We start from the raw sequence: 22922 nt of genomic DNA on the forward strand, positions 1-22922 counted from the left end.
CAAAACCACAATGCCTCACTAAATCAGTACGGATAAGTCATTAACTTTTTTTATATGGAAGTCGTAAAGTTAAAGAACAACAACAAAAAACTCCTAAGGACAGGGTAGTTGATATATGTCTATATTTCTCTCCAATTGTTTTTATAGTTTATGGTTCATTCTATTTCAGTTGTGGCCAGTAACTGCCTCAACACCTCTGTCCTAGTATACTTAGCAAGACAGGCTTGTTTTTTATTCTCCTTCCATTCTGTCTCTCTTCTTTATAGTCTTTCCATTCTGTCTCTCTTTTAGTTCTCTGCACTTTCTAGAAAGGGAATGATTTGACATGACTTGGTATATTGAAAGTTATTTCTGATTTGTTCTGGCTTTCTCCAAATCAGTCTTAGAATACAAGGTCATTGCTTCATGAGATCTAGCCCAGTAATTTTTAATGATGTGCTGTAGGACTTTAGCATTCAGTGTATGATTTGGAGGGCCAAACCAGGAGCCCTATGGTCCCCAAATTAATCACAGTCACAAGTATAAAACAATGCCACATATAAAACAAATAGGAAACAACTTTTCTTAATACTGAGAATTACTAAGTCTTCAGAAAACTTGATTACAATGGCCATATTCTCCAAGGATATTAAGAATAAGAACTAGATAACAGCCAGGGCTCCCGCTAAGATGGGAACCCAGGCCCATGACACAGAAGCACCTCAAAGAGGGAGCAGGAGGGATCCCTGAAGGATCCTCAGGCGGAAGCAGTCCAGGCATTTAACTTTGCCTTCCTTACACTGATGTGTCTTCCTCCAGATGTGTAATCGATGATGACATTCAACCTGACCTTTGAAAGAGCCCAAGTTAGAAGACATGTTGTCTGCAACCAGTTTTCATGTCATTACCGAAATGTGCTAAACCTTACTATAGGACCAGCCACAGGCAGGACTAGTCCTTCCTAAGAGATAGAAAAACAAATTGGCAGAAGGAAAAATTGTTGTTTGCAATGACAGATTCAGGACCTACAGTCTCAGTGGCAAGAGGAGAGCTATTATACATACTCCATAAAATCTTGTACTTTATCCACGATGGAAGGTTTCTTAATCAGCTGTGGGTAGAGGTTAATGAAGTGGTCATACATGTGTCTGAAACAAAAGAAAATGGTTACTTTCTATTTTTCTTCCTAGGGCAGTCCATCATAGCAAATTATACAATTTTTGGACTTTCAAGTCCCCTTATTGCAAACATGGTCTATCTTTTTTTTTTTTTTTTTTTAAGATTTTATTTATTTATTTGAGAGAGAAAGAGAGAACGAGAGTGCAAGCAGAGTGGGAGGAAGGGAGAAGCAGGCTCCATGCAGGACTTGATCCTAGGCCCCTGAGGTCACGACCTGAGCTGAAGGCAGACGCTTAACTGACTGAGCCACCTAGGAGCCCCTGCCTTATCTTAAAAAAAAAAAAAAAAAAAAAAAAAAAAAGTACAATTTAAAATTGAGAAATATCTCCAACATAGAGAAAAACATATAATAAAACCAACACCCAAGTACCTCTATGCAACTTTATTAAAGTCATTACATTTTGCCATGTTTGTGCCTACAGTTTTAAATAGAAATAAAACATTAGAGAGGTGCCTGGCTGGCTCAGTCAGTAGAGCCTGTAACTCTTGATCTCAGGGTTGTGAGTTCAAGTCCCATGTTGGGAGTAGAGATTACTTAAAAATAAAATCATAAAAAAACCCTAACAACATTACAGCTGAAGCCCTTGTGTACAGTTCTCCGATGCTAATTCCACACCTTTCTCCACAGATGTAACTCCAATCTTGAATGGGTGATTTATTACTCTCATGCATGTTTCTATACCATTACTAGATATAGATTTATTATTTTATTAGATTTTATTTATTTATTTATTTGTCAGAGAGAGAAAGAGGGCGCACAAGCAGGGGGAGTGGCAAGCAGGGGAGAAGCAGGCTCCCATCAGAGCAGGGAGACCTACACGGGACTCGATCCCAGGACCCTGTGATCATCTGCTGTAAGCATCTGAAGGCAGATGCTTAATCAACTGAACCATCCAGCTGTCCCCCCTCCCAGATATAGAGTTAATAATAAATAAGGTACAGTATTACTTAGGTTTCTGAAGAAATCATAAACAAGATCATACTGTCACTCTAACATGTAATTCTCTCACCATGACACAATATTATCATCTGCAATTTAAATTTATTGTTTTCATCTGTTGATAATATTCCATGGTATTAGTATATAAGAATTCATGAATGCAACTTCAAATATTATTGTAAATGTCTCTTACATATTTGCATGTTCTTCTGGAATATATTTACTATATATAAAAGTTGAATTGCAGGGATGAATATCCTATATTATCTACAGTTACTAGATACTGACAAGTGGTTGTTCATAGGGATTGTACCCATTTATATTCCCACCGGCTACATATTAGACTTCTTCTGGCTCCACAACCTCACCAACACTTGGTATAATCAGACTTTTTAATTTTTGACAATTAACATGGTTTTTCATTATTTTAATTTTCATCCCTCCCTCCCCCCCAGATTATTGGCTATTTGGGATTCTTTATTTTAAAACTTACTTTAGAAAATAAATAAATAATAATAATAAATAAAACTTACTTAAAAAAATTAAATGTGGGGGTGCCTGGGTGGCTCAGTAGATGAAGTGTTCTGACTTCGGCTCAGATCATGATCTCAGGGTCCTGGGATTGAGCCCTGTGTCCAGCTCTCCACTCATGGGGAAATCTGTTTCCCTTTGCCTTCTTCCTCTGTCCCTCTCTGCACTCATCCTCTCTCTCTCTCTCAAATGAATAAATAAAATCTTAAAAAAAAAAATTGTAGGGGCACCTGGGTGGCTCAATCAGCTGAGCGTCCAGCTCTTGATTTTGGCTCAGGTCATGATCTCAGGGTCATGAGATCACGTTCTGCAATGGGTTCTGTGCTCAGTACGGAGCCTGCTTTAGATTCTCTCTCTCCCTGTGCCCTTGCCCCACAATAACGTCTGTAGGCATTTTTGGTTGTCACACTAGGGGGTGTATGTGTGTGTGTGTGGGGAAGGTGCCACTGGTATCTAGTGGGTGGAGGCTGGGGGGCTACCAAACACCCTGCAATCTATAGGACAGCCCCCCCCAACAAAGAATTACTCCACCCATAATGTCCACAGTGCCAAGACAAGAGTCTTGACTTGGGGGTGGTTGCTGAAGATGCCCACAGAACGACAGGATGGATGGAGGTATAGAGGGGTAACTGGGCTAGGGATTTTCCTGTTCTGCCATACAGAGCAGAGAAAGAGAAATATCCACCTTGAGGTCATGGATCCTGCCCCATTCAGGCACCCTGAGGAAAACAGGCCACTTTCCTCAGGTTGGGGTCCTTCTCTGATGCCTGGGTCTGGATCCTACACTTTGGTGTGGTAGAGCCATATAGGACAGCAGTTAAGGGTAGAGACTCTGAATTCTGAGTTCAAAGGTTGACTTCACTACTTCTAGGCAATATGACCAACTTCTCTACGCTTCCAAATTCTCATCATGCAGACCTAATGCTAAGTCCGCCTCACGGATGTGTTGTTAATTTCAGCTCTGCCGCGTGTAAAGTCAGTAAGTTTCATCCTAAGTTGGGGGAGACTTTCCTTCCCTTTAGGAAAGACACACTTACTCCCACCCTACCCTGGGTCTCTTTGTGTCATGTTAATACCCTATCAGTTAGCACTTGTCCGGTCCTGTCTTCTACTCTTTTCTACTTGCTTTAACTTTCTGGGTCTGAGACCAAAACAAGCTCCTTCAGAATTTCCTATAGCAATCCATTTACGTGGATACATGTCCATGCCTGCTCAAGCTCTGTCGCTGGACAACCTGGTCCCTGTTTACTAGCTTTGTGACTTTCGGCTTGTTACTTAACTTCTCTGTGCTCGAGTGTTCACATCAATAGTAATGGGAGTAATTTAACTTGTAAAATGCTTTGAACAGTGTCTGGCGCATTTTAAATGTCATCTAAGGTTTAGTCATTGCCATCGCTGTCATCAGCAGAAGCAGCAGCACCTTGTGATTCATGGGAAGATCCAAGTAATTCCTAGTTCTTGGGCCATTTGATATTTTTGAGGATGGGAATGTGTCTCACTTATATTTGCTTTGCCTACCATCTTGAATGGGAAGCGCATTGAGTTTCTAATATCAAAGAAGCAAGTTCGGGTTATGGCAGAGATTCTTGAGGTATTTCCTGGTAGACCAGAAACAAAAAAGAAACCACCTTTGACTACTTCCTTTACTTGTGCCATAATTTTGCTAGAACTTCCTTTCATCATAGTTTCACCAACTGTTGTGTCAACATATTAACTTAAATGGAGTTCTCTTTGAAGAGTGTGCTCAGGAGCTCTAACCCACCCCATTTCTTTCTCCCCCTCCCCAGAATCCAACACAAGGCAGGTAATGTGTTTGTTGCAGTGAAGTGGCTCGCTCCTACTAGATAATTCCAGAGATGTTTCAGCAGCTGCCTCAGCCACACACAGGCTCAGCCACTTTATTGAAAACTGGAGCAGACCTGATACCCACACCCTCATCATCATTCTTTCCAGAAAGCTTTCATGACTCATTTTATTAAAACCAATGTAAGACTATTTATCAGCTTTACCATCATTAGTGAGACATGAGCTACTCTGATTAGGGAGCCAGCCCAAGTCAAAAAACGAAGGAAGAAGCTCCATTTTGCCATGGCTGCCAGACACTGCATTACATGGAAAAAAGTACTTCATGCTTTTGGTTCATCCCTGAAGAACTGGAACAGCACAGGATTCAATTAAACCTAATCAGCATGTAATTAAGTAAGCACTAATAGATGGTGGAGGGGAGAGAGGGAGCTCAATCCAGTTGGAATGGAATCGGGAAGTGCCTTGAGGAGATAGCATGTGAGATGGGCCCTAGGGGGCCAAGCAATATTTCAGGTGGTGGAGATGGGAGAGGCAGCATCTGGCTCTCAGGGAATGCAGTGTAAGAGTTGCTGGAAAGGGATGTGTGACAGGCTGACAGGGCAGCATGGCAGGGCTCAGGAGCCCACCCAGAAGGCATGTTTGCATGGTAATGGCAGTGTCCCGCAGGGAGCGGCTCCTCAGGAGATGGGTCCCGGCGAGAGAGCATGAGGAAGGGCAAGACGGTGAGAGAAGCCCCGGAAGGGTCTGGGGCTGCCTCCAGGCTGAGGCCCGGCTGGACCTACTGCTTCCACTGGACCCTGTGGGAAAACCATGCCGCGGCAGGGCTGTGGATGGCCTGGAGCTTCATGATAAAGCATGAGGGCTGGGCCCGGGTCCCAGCTGTTCTCTGGAGAGTGTTGTAAGGTTCAAGGAAACAACTTATGACTGAACAAATGAAATGATGGAAGATTTCAAGATATTTCTTTATATGTTTTTGTTTGGCCTCGCAAGTATGTCATAGGTTGGAGAGAGCAAATTATTTCCTCCACGATAGTTAAACCAAGCTCTTTATCACAGTATCTCAGCTGTTCTGCCACAATACCCAACCTCATACACATTCATTCCCTTCAAGATTCTGGGGAATATAAGGAATGTCACTCCATTTTAAATGTGGTGATGTGGGAAGAACATGGTGGCCCTAAACTTCCCATGGCCCATGGTAGCCACCTGAGCAGCTCTGCTGCTGAATGGAGAACAAGGTGGGTGTGCCTGGGTGGCTCAGATGGTTAATCTTGGGACTCTTGATTTCAGCTCAGGTCTTGATCTCAAGGTTGTGAGGCTGAGTCCTGTGTGAGGCTCTGTGCTCAGCACCAAGTCTGCTTGAGAGTCTCTCCATCTGCCCCTTCTCCTGCTTGTGGGTGTGCACGTCCATTCTCTCTCTCTCAGATAAATAAATCAATCTTAGGGGGATTAAAAAAAGGAAAACAAAAAAAGATGGCTCTTTCTTTTGGCCATTGGCATAAATTCACCCTCTCAGACCAGGCTCAGACCCTCCTTTTTTCTTTCTTTCTTTCTTTCTTTTTTTTTTTTTTTTTAAGATTTTACTTATTTATTTATTTGACAGTGAGCAGGAGAGCACAGGCAGAGGGAGTAGCAGGCAAGGGAGAAGCAGGACCCCGCTGAGCAGGGACAGCCGTGGGGCTCCAACCCAGGACCCGGGAATCATGACCTGAGCCGAAGCACCCCCTCAGATGCTTTTGCTCCAAGGCTGTGTCTCAGTAAGTGGAATCGTGCCTTACAAACGCCCCCAAGTAACGTCCCTGGGAGTATAGGTTTTAGATCGAAAAAATGATGTGTGTATAGGAAGATGCTGTTGCTTCTCAGACAGTTGCTCATGAGTAGCTGAAAACAAACACAAGAACACCACCCTTGCCTGTGACTTGTATTCCTCCTCCTCTGTTGGTTTGTGACTCTAGCCACAGCTTCCGGATGGTTGAAGGTTAGGCTCCTCTGTGCTGAATACCAAGGCAGCCCCCTGCCTCTCACAGCTTGGTCAGTGAGGACGGTGTCGGTGGGCTGCACGGCTGTGCTGCCTGGAGTCATAAGCCTTTGAATCCTTCCAGTATGCTCTCTGTTCTGTCTCCCTCCTGGAGCTCTTGTCCCTGGGAGCCCAGTTTCTCTGTTCCATTTTGCAGCTCTTCAAAATGAGCTCCTGGGCATCAGAATGTATGATAAGCCTTCCCCTGTTGGACCATATCAGATGAGGGAAGAAATCGATAGCCTCCTCCCTTCCTCTCTCTTCTCCAGCCCATTGCCAGGGGTGTTCTAAGCATACTAGGTCATGTCCCCCTACTGTGAGCTTCGAGCTAGCCCAGAGTAACTCTTTTCCATGCAAGCTGGGCAATCTCCCTACTTAACTGATTTTACAGACATGTGATGAGAGTGTCACCCTCTTAAGAGGGAAATGGGAAATGCCTTTCTAACGATAGTTTTGGTTGTAATTCTTCGTTTTCCTCTTCTTGGTTCTGTTCTCCTTCCTCCCTCCGCTACTCCCTCCCTTTGTTGCCTTTTTGTCCTCTTCTTCTGCTCCTCTTTCTCTTTTTCTCTCTTTCTTCTTCAAATATACAAATACCTGACTTCTCTCTTCCACCCAGCCCCTTTGGTTCTTTGTCACGCTTCTTCCTGATCACCAACATCTTCTGTTCTGTGGGGAAGAAGTCCTCTCAAGACTCTTGCTACTGCATATATGGGAAGCCCATCCTTGAGCAGGTGACATTCTTGAATTGTCAGTAAGGAATACAAAACAGAGACCAACAGAGATGTTGTCTTTCAAATTCGAGAAACCTCTGAGCACTCTCCAATGGAAATGAAGAATGACAACTGCCAAACGGGCAGGCTGCCATCCAAAGCCTTCCACGGTACAGCCTCTATCCGCCATTTTAAACCTGTTGCCCTCCGACTAATCAAAGGAGCTTCTACTCCTGGCTCATTTGTAAAGGCGAATTCCTCATTTCAGACTCATTGCCTTTTTTCAGTACTTGGTTCCACTTCTTTCTGCCCAGAATTATTTTCTTCCTCTTCCCAGCCAAACTGAATGTCGTCGCCCATCAAACACCAGACCCACAGCTCACTCCTTCTGCAAAGGCTTCTTTGACTGTTCTGGCCCATGAGGTGCCTTCCTTTTGGACTGTTATAGTTATTTATGATTAAAGCATTCTTTCCAGGTGTTCTCTGTGGCAGAAATGTTCCCAAGAAGAGTCTCTAGACTTTTCCTTAATGATCCAGCATTCACTAAGATTACTAGACTCACCTCTTCCTCACTCCTGATCATTCGTCAGGATGAATGGAGGGAAGTTGGTCTGAAGGGAGGGAAGACTCAGTTGCCAGGTCCTTAAAATAGGCTACAATATACAGGAAGTTGTTTCTATTTATTTATTTATTATTTTTTTAGAGAGAGAGAATGTGTGGGTGTGCACTGGGGGGAGGGGCTGAGGGAGAGGGGAGAGAATTTTAAGCAGGCTCCATACTCAGAGCAGAGGCCTCGATCTCACGACCCTGAGATCATGACCTAAGCCAAAAGCAAGAGTCAGACGCTCAACCAGCTGAGATGCCCAGGTGCCCCAGGAAGTTGTTTGTTCCATCTTAAAAGACTCACACATGTCAAATTTTCTTTGAATGGACAGGGCAAAGATGCAGAGTAAGCAAACAAACAAAAAAAACCCCCCAGTTATTGAATAATAGCTAAGTGTTTTTCTTCTAAGAAATAAAATTTTTACTCTAATATAGAAGCATTTAAGAAGCTACTAAGAGAATTGATATTAACCCACATTCCTTGGATCTTCTTCATCAATAGATAAAGGTACTCAAGGGTAGGTCAATGCTTTATCTTAAGAATAAGGGTAAAATGATAAAGTCACCCCTAGATGTGAGATATAAAAATTTATGTTTTCCTGAGACATAAGAATATTAGACATCCCACCTTCATCAGAAGCCTCCTGGCAAACTCCCTAAAATTCCTGCTGTGTGATACCTATCTGCACAGAAGACATGCTCATCCTCACCACAATCTCGGATTAGAGCTGCTCCCACAAATCTCAGTTTCCCTTAAAGGCCCATTATGCATAGCACCCATGAGAACCTAGTGTATTTATAGGCACACAACTTTGCTCAAATTACTTCTCTAAACCTGCAACTCAATTTAAATAATGCAATCAGAACTAGCAGGTACACAGGAAATATAGATTTGCAGAGACGGATGAAAAGTTCAGATTCTATACTAAATATATTTATATAAAATACAGTTTTAAACTTTTTTTAAACTTTTGGTTTTTGTGGGATTTTTTGGTGGGGAGAGGGGTGGAGAGAGAGGGAGGGAGAATCTTAAGCAAGCTCCATGCCCAGCACGGAGCCTGACAGCGGGCTCAGTCTCATGACCCTGAGACCACGACTTGAGCCAAAATCAAGAATCGGACGCTTAACCAACTGAGCCACCCAGGCGCCCCTAAACATGTTTTTAAAATCTTAGTCCATTTATAAAGTTTTATGCATCCCTGAGTAGCATATCATTAAGGGGACCTGTATGGTAGAGTAACAAAAATTTGGTATAAAAAGCAAAACAGGAATTTCTAGTTCATTAAAAAAAGAGCTATCGGAGCACAAGAACTAGTTATTCAACATTTGATATAATCTCCAGCACTTAGAAACAAATTAAGATTGGCACTGAATTTATTAAGGTGCCTTACTAAGGTGAACACGATAGGGTTTGGTTAAACTCCCCCCAACAGTCTAGGTCACAGAGAATAAAAGGAAAAAGCCAAATCATCAAGACACTTTTTATATCAAAGAAAGGATGAGGCTTGATTAAATGAGTTGCAACTTTCTTTTCCTTAAAGAGCTTTTCTGGGAAAAGGATGTGTCCTGATTGCATTATTATTAACTACGTCTTTGTTATTTTCACAAGACACAGGAAAAACGTAAGAATCAAGTAACAATAGAACTGGAAGGAATATTTATATTAGACATCAGGATTTCAATTGAAAATCTTTGCCCACTTGAAAGTATTGTTTTAAGACTGTTGAGAAAAAATGCTCTTACATTTTAAATTTAACAAATCTTCTGTGTTCAGTGCTTCTTGGTCACTTTACCTATAATTTTCTTTGTACCAGACAATAAAAGGCTTGTAGGATGAAATGGTTGAGCTGTATTTTAAAACAGATTCGCCAAAAGGAAAGATTTTTAAGTGCCATGAGGATGGAAGAATGCCACAGTTGGGGGCTTTTTTCCGTCCAAGTCAGGTACTGATTAGAGGTGAAAATGTGATTCTGATCATGTTTCGATCACATGAGGGGCTCCTCAGGTACTTTCCAGTTCTAATGTCCAATGTCAGGAAGACAGGAGCCACTGGTAGACAAAGAAAGGGACAGAGTTGCCTGGTAGTTCTCCACCACAACTAAAGACTGAAGTACTTACGGGGCAGTGAGGTAACCCTCCAAAAAGCCAGCCACAAACATGGTGATCTCATTGCTCAGGGTCTGAGAACCATACCCCGCTCTGATCTCCAGGATGCCCCAGCCTGTGGTTTTTATAGAGTCATTGTAAAAGCCATAGGCATCCCCATTCCTGTCCAGTACGTTTTTGACTTCTACTGTCTTTTCAGCAGGCATCCAGTATGCGGTTGCATAGTAGACTTCTGAAAGAAAAGAAGAAGCAATAATAATGGGATGCTATTTAATTGATTTGCTGATGCACTTTTTCCCATGTAACCAATAATTTCACCATGTTTGCTTTTAGAGAATCCATTCTGTTAGAACTGGTAAATCTGCCCCCATGGTTTATCCTTGTTATAAGTGGGGAAAAACCAGCGCCTGATCAAAGTGGATGAGCTCAGAGCACAGTGAACCAGGTCAAAGGTGGGGGGAAGTAATTAGAGCATCATAGAGGTGGGTCTAAATGCTTCATCCTCAGAGATGAGATTCTGGGCAAGGTCAGAGTTAGAGCCCTTGCTCAGCTCTTACTTCAACCAAGCATAGGGTTCATGTATGTGGTCCATAACATATTTGATTCCCAAGGCAGTTGGACCGAAGAATCCATATTCTCAGGCATCTTATACTATCTCTCTTGCCTAATTTTTCAAACATGACATTAGATTCCTATTTTGCAGAAAGAAACCAAAAAACTATCACCTGTGAGCCTCTCAAGTTCTTGATAATGTTGTGAATATATCCTTACAAATCCTATAGCCATCTCTCTCTTCTCTTTCACCTCAATCCCTCTACCCATGCTATGGATCAACTCCTCTTACTTCTTTGGGAACTTTGTTCCATCCTGTGTCTTCTTGTTCCTGCACCCTGATGCTCTCTTCGTGCAATGGCTCCTCTGATTTAGCATACTGACATGCTCCATTGTCTCATGTCCAAGGGCAAACCAATCACAGATGCTCTCTCTGGACCCTGGGACCAGATGTGGCCATTGCCAGAATCTCTCACTCCTTTCATGAAATTATTACAAATATTACAGGGCACATTGTGTCATGGGCTATGCTAGGTACTGGTGAGAGAGCTGTGAATATGACTGGCCCATTTCTAAACCTCATCCTGTAGAAAAAGGAACACACACCCCACTTCCTCATCTTCCTCCCATCATCCTGCTGCAGCTGGCATCCATGCCCACCCTGCTACTGGCACTGTTCTGGCTCGGGTCACTAATAACATCCTTGAATCCTAATGTCACAAGACTGCCGAGAGCATTTGACCATGGCAACCACTTGTTCTTAAAAAACTCTTTCCTTCCATGCATCTGGGATGACATGAATCTGCATCTTCTCCTCCTCTGCCTGCTTTCTTCCTCATTGTCCCCAGGCTTTCTCTTTATCTTGTGGACCCAACAGCACACTTGGTAACACCACCTGGAAGATTCTATAAGCGAAAGAAATTCAAAATATCCAAACGAGAACTATCATGCCGCTCTCTCACCCATCCTCCACCTTCTGCTTTCTGTCTCTGCTATCCTTCTCTCGGAGACCCAAGCCCATCCAGGCCCCCTCTCTCTCCTGCAAACTCATCTTGAATCAAGGCCTCCCAACCATCTCTCCCTCCAGTCTCTACCTCTGTAGCCCCACCTTTCCATGCTACCTCAGATATCACAACTAGCCTGAACTATAAGAAACCTTTCAAGGTGCCTCTGACCTGTAATTCATCCTTCATACTCTACCAGAGTGACCTTTCTAAAATGCAAATAATTTGTTTACTTGCCTACCAAGGTCTTCATTGACTTCCATTTCCTAGAAATAAAATTCTTTGGTTACACTCTTGGACTTCATCATCTGCTTTCTGCCTACGCTATGCAGCTTCACTCACCACCCCCATGTACTTTGTCATCTGGAAGCCATCATATACCACTGTCCAACCTGCCATGAGCTGGTTCAACACCTCTGACTTTGCATATGCTGTTTCGTCTGCCTAAGAGTTTCTCTCTTGTTAACCATGTAGCTATCTCAAAAGTGCTACTTAAGACTCAGGAAGCAGCACCCTTTTGTGGCAGCTGACTCGGTCTACAAGTTCAATGTCACTTGGTTGTAGGTACATCTTCTTTGGGCCTTTCACACTTTAACTCACATGCCTTCTGCCACTCTTAGCCTGTGAGCTCCTGGAGGCCAAAGACTCAGAACTACCCTAGTGCTTAGCTTGTCACAGATACTCAGCAAGTATTTGTGAAAGGAAGGGAGACTTCTGAAGAAAGAGGGGAAAAGGAATGGAGAAAGAAAATGGTATGTGATGCATTTGTTTCTTGGCCTAAGAAACTATTGGACAGCTGCTCAGGTTGAAGACCAATTTATATTCATGTCTTCAAAGAGCTGGGAAGAGGCCAGAATGACTCAGGTTCTAGACTGAGCCTTAGTGGATGGGTGTTGTTGTATTATTCACTGAGAGAGGGAGCAGAAGGGTCTGGGAGGTCTGGGAGGAAATAGGAGTTTAATTTTGGACATACTGTGTTTTCAGTGGTTAAGATACCAGAAGGTTCAGGACCCCCAGGTGGCTCAGTCAGTTAAGCAACTGCTTTTGGCTCAGGTCATGATCCCAGGGTCCTGAGATCGAGCCCCACACCAGGCTCCCTGCTCAGCGGGGGGGCCTGCTTCTCCCTCTCCCTCTGCCACTTCCCCTGCCTGTGCTCTCCTGCTCCCTCTCTGTTAAATAAATAAATACAATCTTTTTAAAAAAATTATTAAAAAAAAGGTGCCAGAAGGTTCAGATTAAAAGCTTATATATAGTTATCTGTTGTCAACATTAAAAATTGACTCAACATTTTATTTTATTTTGATGCAAAGATTGTCTATCAAATAAGTGCTAAAGGTATAATCTTATTTATTTATTTATTTATTTGACAGAGAGAGATCACAAGCAGGCAGAGAGGCAGGCAGAGAGGAGGAAGCAGGCTCCCTGCTGAGCAGAGAGCCCGATGCGGGACTCGATCCCAGGACTCTGAGATCATGACCTGAGCTGAAGGCAGCGGCTTAACACACCGAGCCACCCAGGCGCCCCTAAAGGTATAATCTTAATTCTAGAGTATCATAGCACCTTGTCCCAAGGGGGCTGGGTGATTGGCTGGGATTTGGTCAGGCTTAGAGGCTAAAGCTGATTATGGCCCTTAAAGAAAGAATAATCCTGAGCAGGAAAGTCCATTTACTTCTGAGTAAAGTCATGACCATAATGGCGGGCTTTCTTTAAAAATGGCTAAGTGGAAATAACGATGTTCATAAACAGAGGTAGTTCACAATACTTTCACAGACTTCTGGTGACGAATAATAGTCTACTTGCTAGTAAAGCCAACGGGCCACAGTTTGACAACTCTGGGTAGCATCCACAGAACCGTCCCTTCTTCCAAATACAGTAAATGTGTTCTCCAAATGGAGTTTGGAGCACCATGGCACAGCCAGCCTCAGCCTTTCCCTAGATTTCCGCACACATTCTCCTCTACCCTCGCCTCTAGTGAGTCTTGTAGGGAAGTGAAGGAAGCATGGCTGACTAGAAACATAGCAGCTGCAAACTGCTGCAGCGAGGGGGCGTGGGGTGTGTTCAGGGTCATAAACAGAAACTGTGAAGGGAGGAAGGAAGGTGAACCAGCCTTCTGGGGTTCTTCCCTTTCAGTTCTATCCACATGGAACAATTTTAGCTTTGTTCCCTTCTCCCAAATCTTGGCACTTCTCCTTGAACACTTTGACCTTGCCTAGCTTCACCTTCCCTTCCAGGAGCCCCCTTTGCCATAAACCTTGGCTTGCTCGCCATCCAAGCAATCAAGGGCTATGTTTTCACTGTTGCTGGAACTAGATAATTTCCTGACTACAAATAATATACTTCCTCAAATTGGTGCTTTTTTGACATTAATGTGCCGCCAGGCATTAAAAAAAAAAAAAATTCCCTTAAGAGAATTCAGTGATAAAAATGTACTGCTAACAAACTGACCAAGTGAGCAAGTACTTTGCGAATTAGGCCAACATCTGCGTTTCTTGCTTCACCCCTAAATGATGTTCTCTCTCCCTCAACATTTTCTCCATGCACCGACTCTTTCTGGATTTCCTAATACCACTCTACTTTCTGATTTTCTTAAATCCTTTGATAGTTTAAGCCGTTTTACTTTTCTACTTTTTTTTTTTTCCCCCCAAACATCTCCATGTTGGGAAGCAGATGGATGACAACTGCAAAAAGGTAGACCAAAGTCACGTTCTTGGAATTCCACTCTAGCTTTATACACGCTCTGTGAAGGCAGACACAGGTCCTGCTTACGACTCTATTTCCTGGAAGCACTGGACCCAGCATAGTACTGTTTCTGGGATGAGTCTAGTTTAATTGTGTGTGTTCTAATGAAAGTGAAGTTTATCAGAATATTCACAGAAGTTAATCTAAAATAACTCAAGTCATTATACCTTCAAGCTCAGGGAAGGGGCTTAAAGGATGGTTCAGATGCCCAAGGGGCAAACGCCATGTCCCCCTAGACTGATGAGAAGGGAAGTGAGTTTAAAATCTTTAATAGCAACATCTTCAAAGTCAACGCACTTGATAAATTTCTGCTGAATGAATGGGAAGAAAAAGAGTCTTTTTCTTGTGTAGATAAAGATGGAAGAAGCCTCCTCCTTTTTATATTTCTCTCAACATAAAAACCTAAATGCCCAAATTAAATTTATTTACTTGTGTATTCTAGTATTTTCTATGAGTTGTTTTCAATGGGGGGAAAAAATCCTAACCTGTCTTAGAATTTGTAAAACAGTTGTAAGTGGCCCAAATCACTCTCTCCTGTATTTGGAACCTATTTTTCCAGGCAGGCACTTTATTCATGATAGAGTAAATGGTTTTTAACCTGGAGCGATGCAATTTTACCTAATATATTCAATAAGTTACATAGAGAAAAAGAGGAAGAAACATGAAAAGGCAGACACAGAAAATATGAGAGAAAATGTTTTTAAAAATTAAGATTGAAACTTAATCTATTCAGATTGAGTTTAGCTGACACTTCTCTGATCTTGATCCTTAAATTGCTTCTGTCTTTTATGGCTATTGGACGAAAGGTCTCTGTATTTTATGGTCTACCTTGGCATTCTCCTTCCTTCTTTGAAAGGGTTCAGTAAATTGATATCTGGTTTTTAGATTTGCTTTGACTCTTCAGCAGAAAATAACTGATTCATGATAAACAGCCTCCAGGCAACAACATTCTAAGTGTTTCTGCACTCACTCCCAGAAGAAATCAGAGCCTAGGACTCTTGCTGAAGGGGGTATTATTCTGGGAACGGGAAAGGGGGATGGGGAATATGAAACAGGGAAGGAGAGAAAGCTAATTCAAAGGTGCAATCTGAGATGGCCCAAAGGTGGAGATAAGCTCCTGAGGACCCCATCCCAGGGATGGAAGGAGGAACATTTAACTACAGCTGCCCGTCTTGCATTGGTCAAAAGTTGCCCAGTGAGGGGTTAAGTCCCTCTGTCTAGGTTTGCAAGTGATCCGGTGTGAAATGGTTATGATGCCGGAGAAGCCTGAGGTATAGAGCAAGGTATCCTTGCAGGGGGGGTAGGGTGAGGGTGAGACCCCTCCCATTTACAGCAGCTGAAGCTCACATAGACAGCTGTGAGGGGATGTGAGATGGGAGGCATATTCTGGCCAATATATTAGGTAGGCAGAAAGGGATACCGCTTTAAAAAAAAAAAAAAAAAACAGTGTCAAAGAAACAAAGTGCTAATACAGAAAACTCCTGGAGATTTACTTGGATCTGGAAAGATCCCTTTCCTTCATCCCCTCAGAACGAACCTATTCTGTTTACACTGCTAGCTTCAACCAGAGGTTTTGCTAAAAGTCCTGTCAATAGAAAGTCAACTTTGCCCCTCATTTGGTGCTGTTAGCTCATTCTTCATCTATATCACTCTTTAGTTATATATATTTGTATGTATGTGGTTCAAAAATTTAGTTACAAGCTCCTTGAGAGTCAGGGGGTGGCATCTGTTTTTTCATTGTATTGACTCCTTTGGGGTAAACAGTGTTTTCTTGTCTACATCCCAAACTTCCACACCGCCTGGGGAGGAGACAGATTGGTATTGAGTCTCTGTCTATTCATTCTTGATTTTGGGTTGTGGGTTCGAATTTTGGAATCTTAGGTGTGTAAATGATGGTTTGAATTAACTTGCCACTACCTCACCTGCTGGGATGGAAACTCATTTGCAAAGCTAGCGGACACACTTCAGAGCAAGCTCTGAATCAAGAGATTTCACAATTTCCCACTGGAAGATTGTAATATGGTATTGTTTGTGCAGACAGAGGTTCAAGTTTTAGATCAAAGTTCCCTCATATTTTCACTACCTCTCTTAGTTTCCTTTACCCCACTGAGTAAGTTCCTGTTTTGCCATAGTGCAAAGAAACAACATAAAAACATTAATACATTTTCTAGCTGCATCTTAGAGTGCAATTTTCAAGTGATTGTGAAATAGAACTTGTAGGAGCAACTGGAACTTTATTAAAAAAAAAAAAGACAAAACATAAATGCATTTTAAACAAAATTAAAATGCTGAACAAAATAAATCCGTTGGAGTCATTTCATTTTTGGTGCTGCTACCTATCTTGCTAACTCGAGAGTTAATGCTTGATAATTTAGAATTTTTTTAAAAACTCAAAAGATAACAGGTGACAATTAAAATAATGCCTAAAAAAGTGTGAAAACAATAATTTCTGTTCTGCATGTTAGAAGTTCCAAGCTGAAGTTCACGTGATTTGCAGTTTACCTATTATGAAAAATGTGTCTAAAATGTTCTATCTCCTTAGGTCACTTTATAGCTACCAAAAATAAATAAATAAATAAATAAATAAATAAATAAATAAATAAATAAAATGTTCCATCTCAATTTAAAGACTGAAGGGGAGGATCTTTTAAACATTTTTTTCTGGAGAAAGATTTTGATCTTTGCCATCAGATTAATATTTCCAGAAGGACTAGGAAACAAATTTTAACAATAAAGAGGAATGGGCACTTCCCGCAGAAATTCTTCTGGGACTTAGCTTATATACATTTTTATAAATAAACTGATAGAAAGAGAGCACAAAAAAAATGTTCAGGTTTACAGACAGCACCGACTTCTTTTGGGTCTGAAACGTTCAGACAGTGGGGATGAGCTGTAGGAAGATTTAGTGGGGCTCAGAAAGATGGAGAAGAGCTGGGAAGTGCTACAGCAGGCATGGTTGATAAAATGGCACTTAGAAAAATCAAGGTGATGGCAACCAATCAGTGGTAACCCAGGAAAGCTACCTCAGGCTCTGCTTGCTGTTTCCTGAAGCACCCGCCCAATGTGCCCCTGTATGTTCCAAGTCCCTGCAACACTGGGCCAAGATTAAGGAAAAACCCTGCTTTTATAACAAGCTATTACCTCACAGCACATAGATTATCGGCTGTGGTTCTGGTTGCCTTATCCAAAGATCTGTGCTGCCTTTCTGGAGAAAAAGCAACTCCAACGGCCAATAACAGTCACTCAATTATGCAGCCCCTACTGTATACAAGGCCCTGTTCCACACCTTAGGAGGCAGATACTCCAGTCCCCATGTAACAGATGAGGGAACTGAGGTGCAGAGATAGATAACTGGCTGAAGGTCACACAGTAAGTACTGGAACCAGGATTCAAACACAGGCAGTTAGGCTCCATGCTTCTTGTTTCTGGAATTCCATACTACCTCTCTAGTATTAAACTTGCAAAAATGAACTGCCACAGAAAGAATGAGCCACTACCTCAAGTGAACCTGGAGATCAGAAAGCCCTCTGAATCAAAGGATCAACTGAGAACAGCCTCCACCAAAGTTCTACCAATTCACCTTAAGGAGCCTGAACAACTCCCAGGTTAGCAAACTTCTCCACAACCACATAAAAGTACTGGCCAGGAGCACCTGGGTGGCTCAGTGGGTTAAAGCCTCTACCTTCGGCTCAGGTCATGATCCCAGGGTCCTGGGATCGAGCCCTACATCGGGCTCTCTGCTAGGCAGGGAGCCTGCTTCTCTTCCTCTCTCTGCCTCTCTCTGCCTACTTGTGATCTCTCTCTCTCTCAAATAAATAAATAAAATCTTAAAAATAAAATAAAATAGTACTGGCCTATCCAGAAAGGCAATGTGTTAGTCTCCAGTGGGCACTGGTGAGCCATAGAAGCGTGGAAAAAGCATTGTCCCAGAGGCAAGGGCCAGCTGTGCTAGGTGAGCTCCAGTACGAGCACCCAGAGGCTAACTGAAGCATCAGCCCTCCCGAGAAGCAAATCCAGCAGGCAACCAGCCTGAGAATCCCTGATAGGATCTTTCTAGTATAATCTGATTACAAGAGAGTGGCCAGGGAGGCTATGCAAAGGTCCCATCTGCTAAAAATCCATTATGGGTGTTTTGGTGAATAGACTTTGGTGTCTGTCAGGGTGAATCAGCTTCTTTGTATCTGATTGGTTCTGGAGCACGGGAAGGAATGCATTTCTCAAATCTAGTCCTGCAAGTCCAGGGCCCAGATTTGGAACAAGTTTTACCAAGGCACAGGGCACCTTATAAATCTCTGAGTAACCAACCCGTCTCTTTTCTAGTGTGACTTCACTATACACACCACCAAGAAAAATTACAGAAACAAATATGGGTCTCTCCAGTCTGGAAGGATAAAGGCAATGCTATTATATGACTAAAGTCCACACTAGTTTGGAAGACAGGCTAAGAGGAATGTGCAATTGTTGGCCAGTATTTCTGGAATAATCAATTTGCAAAGTTAGTTTTGGATTAACAGGTAGATATAAAGATCATTCCAGGAAGATGAAAATGCAATCCCTTTGGTGTGTGTTGGGTACCCATTAAAGTCAGAGTACTGAGCTGGGCACTTCAGAGAAAATGTGACAAGAAAGAGGTAGCAAAGGCTCTGTTCTCTGCCCGCATGTGCCTGGCAGTCTACAGAAGTGTGAAACAAAGAGCCAAAAAGTTAGACGGGAAAGCAGGTTGGTTTGGATGCAACAAAGGGAACAAGGTTCGCATCTGTTTGAAAGAGTGGGCGTGGGTTTCACCAGCTGTTCCTCAGGCCATGATAAGAAGTCTTCTTTGGATTGCCAGGCCCCGCTGTGCTGTCAGGATCACTGGCCACAGAAATGCCCTCAGTCTTTGCCTTGACTCCTGACCATCCTGGCCAGACCTCAGCTGAGTATCTATCTGGGGAAGTCAGTTTAAGCAGCTGTTTCTTGCCAGGGGTTCTCTTCTTGAATAAACAGTGCCTCATCTTCAGAAAAACAGTATCTCCACCTCACTCCTCAGACTGCCCTCCATCTAAGGAACACTTTAAACAATCCACACAATTCAAAAGAACAGAGAAGTTAGAAGGGTTTCCCTCAGCATTCCAAACACAAGAAGCCATTTCCATTACTGGAGCACTTTTAGCCTGTTCCAGGTATGCCTGAAGGAGCAGGATGTCTGGGCTCATAAGGTGGCTGGAATGCCCCCTCCACGGTGCAGGTAAGGAACAGAATGGGGCAGATAAATCAACAGTCAGGAGCCTAGGGGTGCATGCCTTCTGATCCCAGAGGCCCAGGCAGTTTAAGTCTAGAAAGATTTAAGAGTGGTTAAGAGGGCAAGTTGCAAAAACAAAGGCCGTGAAATCTGCTAATTGCGGTTACTTGTGGATGGAAGGTGGTGTAGTAAGAATCTGTACACCATTTGGGAAGGGGTTCCCTCTCCGGAACCCCACCCTATCCCACCCTGTTCTTGCACAAGGTCAGCACAGAAAAGGGCTTGGAAGTGAAGCAAACTTAATCGTCTCTTAAGATTACTTTTCAAGTCTTTCAAGTTTCTTTGGTTAATTTTAGTCTTATCCATCGGGAAGAAAACTGACAAATCCAGTTTTTTTGTTTGTTTGTTTGTTTGTTTGTTTTTGGTAGGGATAAAACCTGTTGTAGGAAGAGGGGAGTAGTTAAGTAAATACCGTGTGGCAATTCAGCTCTGCCTTCGCTTGCGGTGTATCTTAACCCAAACTCCTCAAGTTCTCTCAATTTCGAATGGTCTGTAGAATGGGGGTAACACTCCTATTTAGGGTTCTAGTAAGCACTGTATGAAAAGCCCTTTAGCACGCTGCCTGGCCCCTATCAAGGCGACAATACCAGGCTGCACTTATTTTAAACCAAAGTCATGGGTAGTTCAGGAAAACAAAACAAAACAAAGCAAAACCAAGAAACAAAGAAGACCATCTGACAGCCCGGAATCATACCTCTATGATGTGAATAAATATATTTAGATGTCCTTTGGCTGCGCTTTGGGGACCAGTCGAGGCTCAGCAAGCCAAGAGCCGCGCTGGAGCGCACTGATTTGTTCGCCAAGAACCCCGGGCCCCACTTCTGAAGTTCGCCGCCGCGCAGCCCCTGCCTCTCCCGGGGTCCGTCCCTGAGCTCCCGCGGACCTGGAGCGAGCTGGGGCCGTGCCCCCAGCCCTCCGCGTCCACCCAGAACCCCGCCACCGCCTGGCGGTCAACTTGGCCGAGCCGGGGCGCGGGCGGGAGCGCACGGGGCGGCGGGCGGGCGCAGCGCGGGCCAGGCGGACGCCCCGGGCCGCGTGTCTGCGGACTCCCCCTCCCGGGGGCCCTCTGGGCGCGCACGGCTCACCTGCCAGGCTCGGCGGCACCGCGGCGGCCACCACCAGCAGCAGCAGCGGCAGCAGCGGCGGCGCGGCGGGCGGCGTGGGCACCGCGAGGTCCCGGCTGCGGCGGGGCATGGCTCGGCGGCCGCGACCTGCCCCGGGTGGGATGAGGCAGTTGGTGCTGGAGCGGCTCTGGAGCCGGCAGCGGGGCGCCGCGTCTCCGAGGTCGGGGCGTCCTTACTCTTCCATTAGTCCTGCCGGGTTGGGGCTTTTAGGGGCGAAGAAGCCTCACGTGGCCTCGGGAGCAACCTTTGCCCCGCTGGCAAAGGCGGGTCCTTTCTGACCCTCTAGCGCCCTGTGGGCTGGGCTGAGAAAGTTCCCCGGCTGCGCTTCTGGGACCTGACGAGGCGCCCGGCCACTTTCTCTGCGCTCGTAGGGCAATTTTGAGGCCCAAGGCTTGAACAGACCCGTTCAGGTCAACACCGCCAGCCTCTGTCGCCGGGGTCGGCCTCTCGGCCACTCGTCTGCAGCGGCGGGGATGAGGCACCCTGAGCAGCGGTGACATGCATGCCCCGTGCCTACACGCAGCTCCGGTTCTGGGCCGTTCTGCAGTGTCTTCGAGGGGCCCGTACTCCTCAGGGATCACTGCTCTTCCAGCTCAGGCTGTTTAACCTACACCCATTTGCTGGGGCCCAAGACTTCCCAACCTTTGCTTTTCTCTTCATTGGCTGGAGCCGCCACTAGATTGTGATTCAGACGGGGCTGAAACTAGATCTATTTCTGAGCCCCTGGGAAGTCCCCATTTCTGTGCCAGGTAGGGTGACATTGTGAAGTAGGCAAAAGTATGCCTTGAGTGACATTGTGAAGTTGGCAAAGGGTGCCCTAGGTGACATTATGAAGTAGGCAAAAAGCATTTTATTTTTTCAATAACCATTTATTGAGCCCATCTTGCGTGCCTGGTGCCTGGGATATAAAGACACACCAAGAGCTTGACCTACTGCTGGCAAGAAGGACAAAGCCATATAAATAAACAGGTGCTGAGAAGTGGCCATTAGTGCTGTCATAGAGCTATGGCAAAGGTACCGTGTGGGAACCCAGGATGGGACGAGCCTCTACTCCAGAGGTGGGGGGCAAGGCACCCCACTCTTCTCTCCTGGTCTTTCTTCCAAGCTTAACTGAGGTGTCGAGGGAAGATGGGAAGGGAGACAGAGAAACACTTTTCCTAGAGGGGAAATAGATTTATAACTGTTAGAAATAAATCTAGAACAATTATATCAAATCTCTATGCAAATTATTGAACACAAGTCCCAAGTCATCATCTTGTTTGGTGACAGCACCTAGTACAGTGTCCAGATGATAATATCACTTAATGAATGAAGGAACTGAGGACACTGTAAAGACTGCACATTTTTCCTCAAGTTAGAAAATTAAAGCGAAGGAAAATTATGAGCATTCTCGTTGTGCCATGTTGGGGAAGAGAGCTACCTTAGGATATTCAAAGAAGTTGTGCCACCCCAGATGTTTAAGTCATGCTACCTTCTACCACTACTAACCCTTCCAACTCAAGGAGCCAAGTTTTTGGATATGAGCATGTATCTAAAAATACCTGATGTGAGCTATGAGGCACCTACTCATCTCTTATGTGGTCATCAAATGTTTGTTCACTTCCACGTTCCAGACATAGAGTAATAAACAAGACAGACAGAGCCCCTGCTCTCACAAAGCTTGCATTCTAGAGGGGGAAGCAAATTATACAAATAAACTAATTCGATCAGGGTTTCTCACTCTCAGCATTGTAACCTTTTGGATCATACAATTTTTTGTTGTTGGTTGGGGGGGGGGTGTTTCTGGGTATCCCCTGCCCAGTAGCCACTAAATGTCAGTTATCACTCCTCCCTCCAAGTTGTGACTATTTCAAATGACTTCAGACACTACCAAATGTTTCCTTAAGGGGCAAAATTGTCCTCAGTTGAGAATCACCGTATTGGATGATGATAAATCTCGCCTTCTTTAAATTGGTGGGGTTTACATATCCGGGAGGGAAATGAACAGCAAAACTCACATCAAAGCTGAGGGGAGGAGGACCCCAGAAGATGTGGACTGTGGAATGGTTTTATCACTTTTCTAGCAGACGTGTGCTTTGGGGCTACTTACCATCCATTCATTACCTTAATCCTGGTACTACTTTTTCATGGATCTGGACTCCAGTGGTTTAGAAGTTTCCGTGAGCAAGGGAAGAGGCATGTTTCCGTCAAGAGACCTAATGATAGTTTCACTGAACTGGCATTTGAAGTTGCTGCCTGGTCTGCACTGGACTTCTTTGGGGAAATAAAAGGGCGGGGAGCAGAATGAATGGGATTATAGTGCTGGTTAGAGGGATTGAGCCTGACAATGAAATGGAAATGAAGCTACCCAG

The 22922-nt window shown here is 44.1% G+C and overlaps 1 protein-coding gene across 2 annotated transcripts in view; it reads right to left on the reverse strand.

The window, feature by feature from the left end:
- PLBD1 (phospholipase B domain containing 1) overlaps window positions 1-21205 on the reverse strand; it is a 51867-nt gene extending 30662 nt beyond the window's left edge. Inside the window, exons 1-3 of one of the 2 annotated variants that reach the window (XM_032347400.1) lie at window positions 20533-21205; window positions 9884-10103; window positions 1044-1127 (exon numbers count right to left, since the gene is read on the reverse strand). In XM_032347400.1, the coding sequence (XP_032203291.1) occupies window positions 1044-1127; window positions 9884-10103; window positions 20533-20641 (413 nt within the window). In that variant the 5' untranslated portion in view covers window positions 20642-21205. Of the gene's footprint in view, window positions 1-1043; window positions 1128-9883; window positions 10104-20141; window positions 20329-20532 lie in introns of those variants that run through there. The other variant, XM_032347401.1, reaches the window with a different exon arrangement.
- Window positions 21206-22922: the final 1717 nt, after the last annotated feature.

The sequence above is a fragment of the Mustela erminea genome, chromosome 6 (genome assembly GCF_009829155.1).
Source record: "Mustela erminea isolate mMusErm1 chromosome 6, mMusErm1.Pri, whole genome shotgun sequence".
Lineage (NCBI taxonomy): Eukaryota > Metazoa > Chordata > Mammalia > Carnivora > Mustelidae > Mustela > Mustela erminea.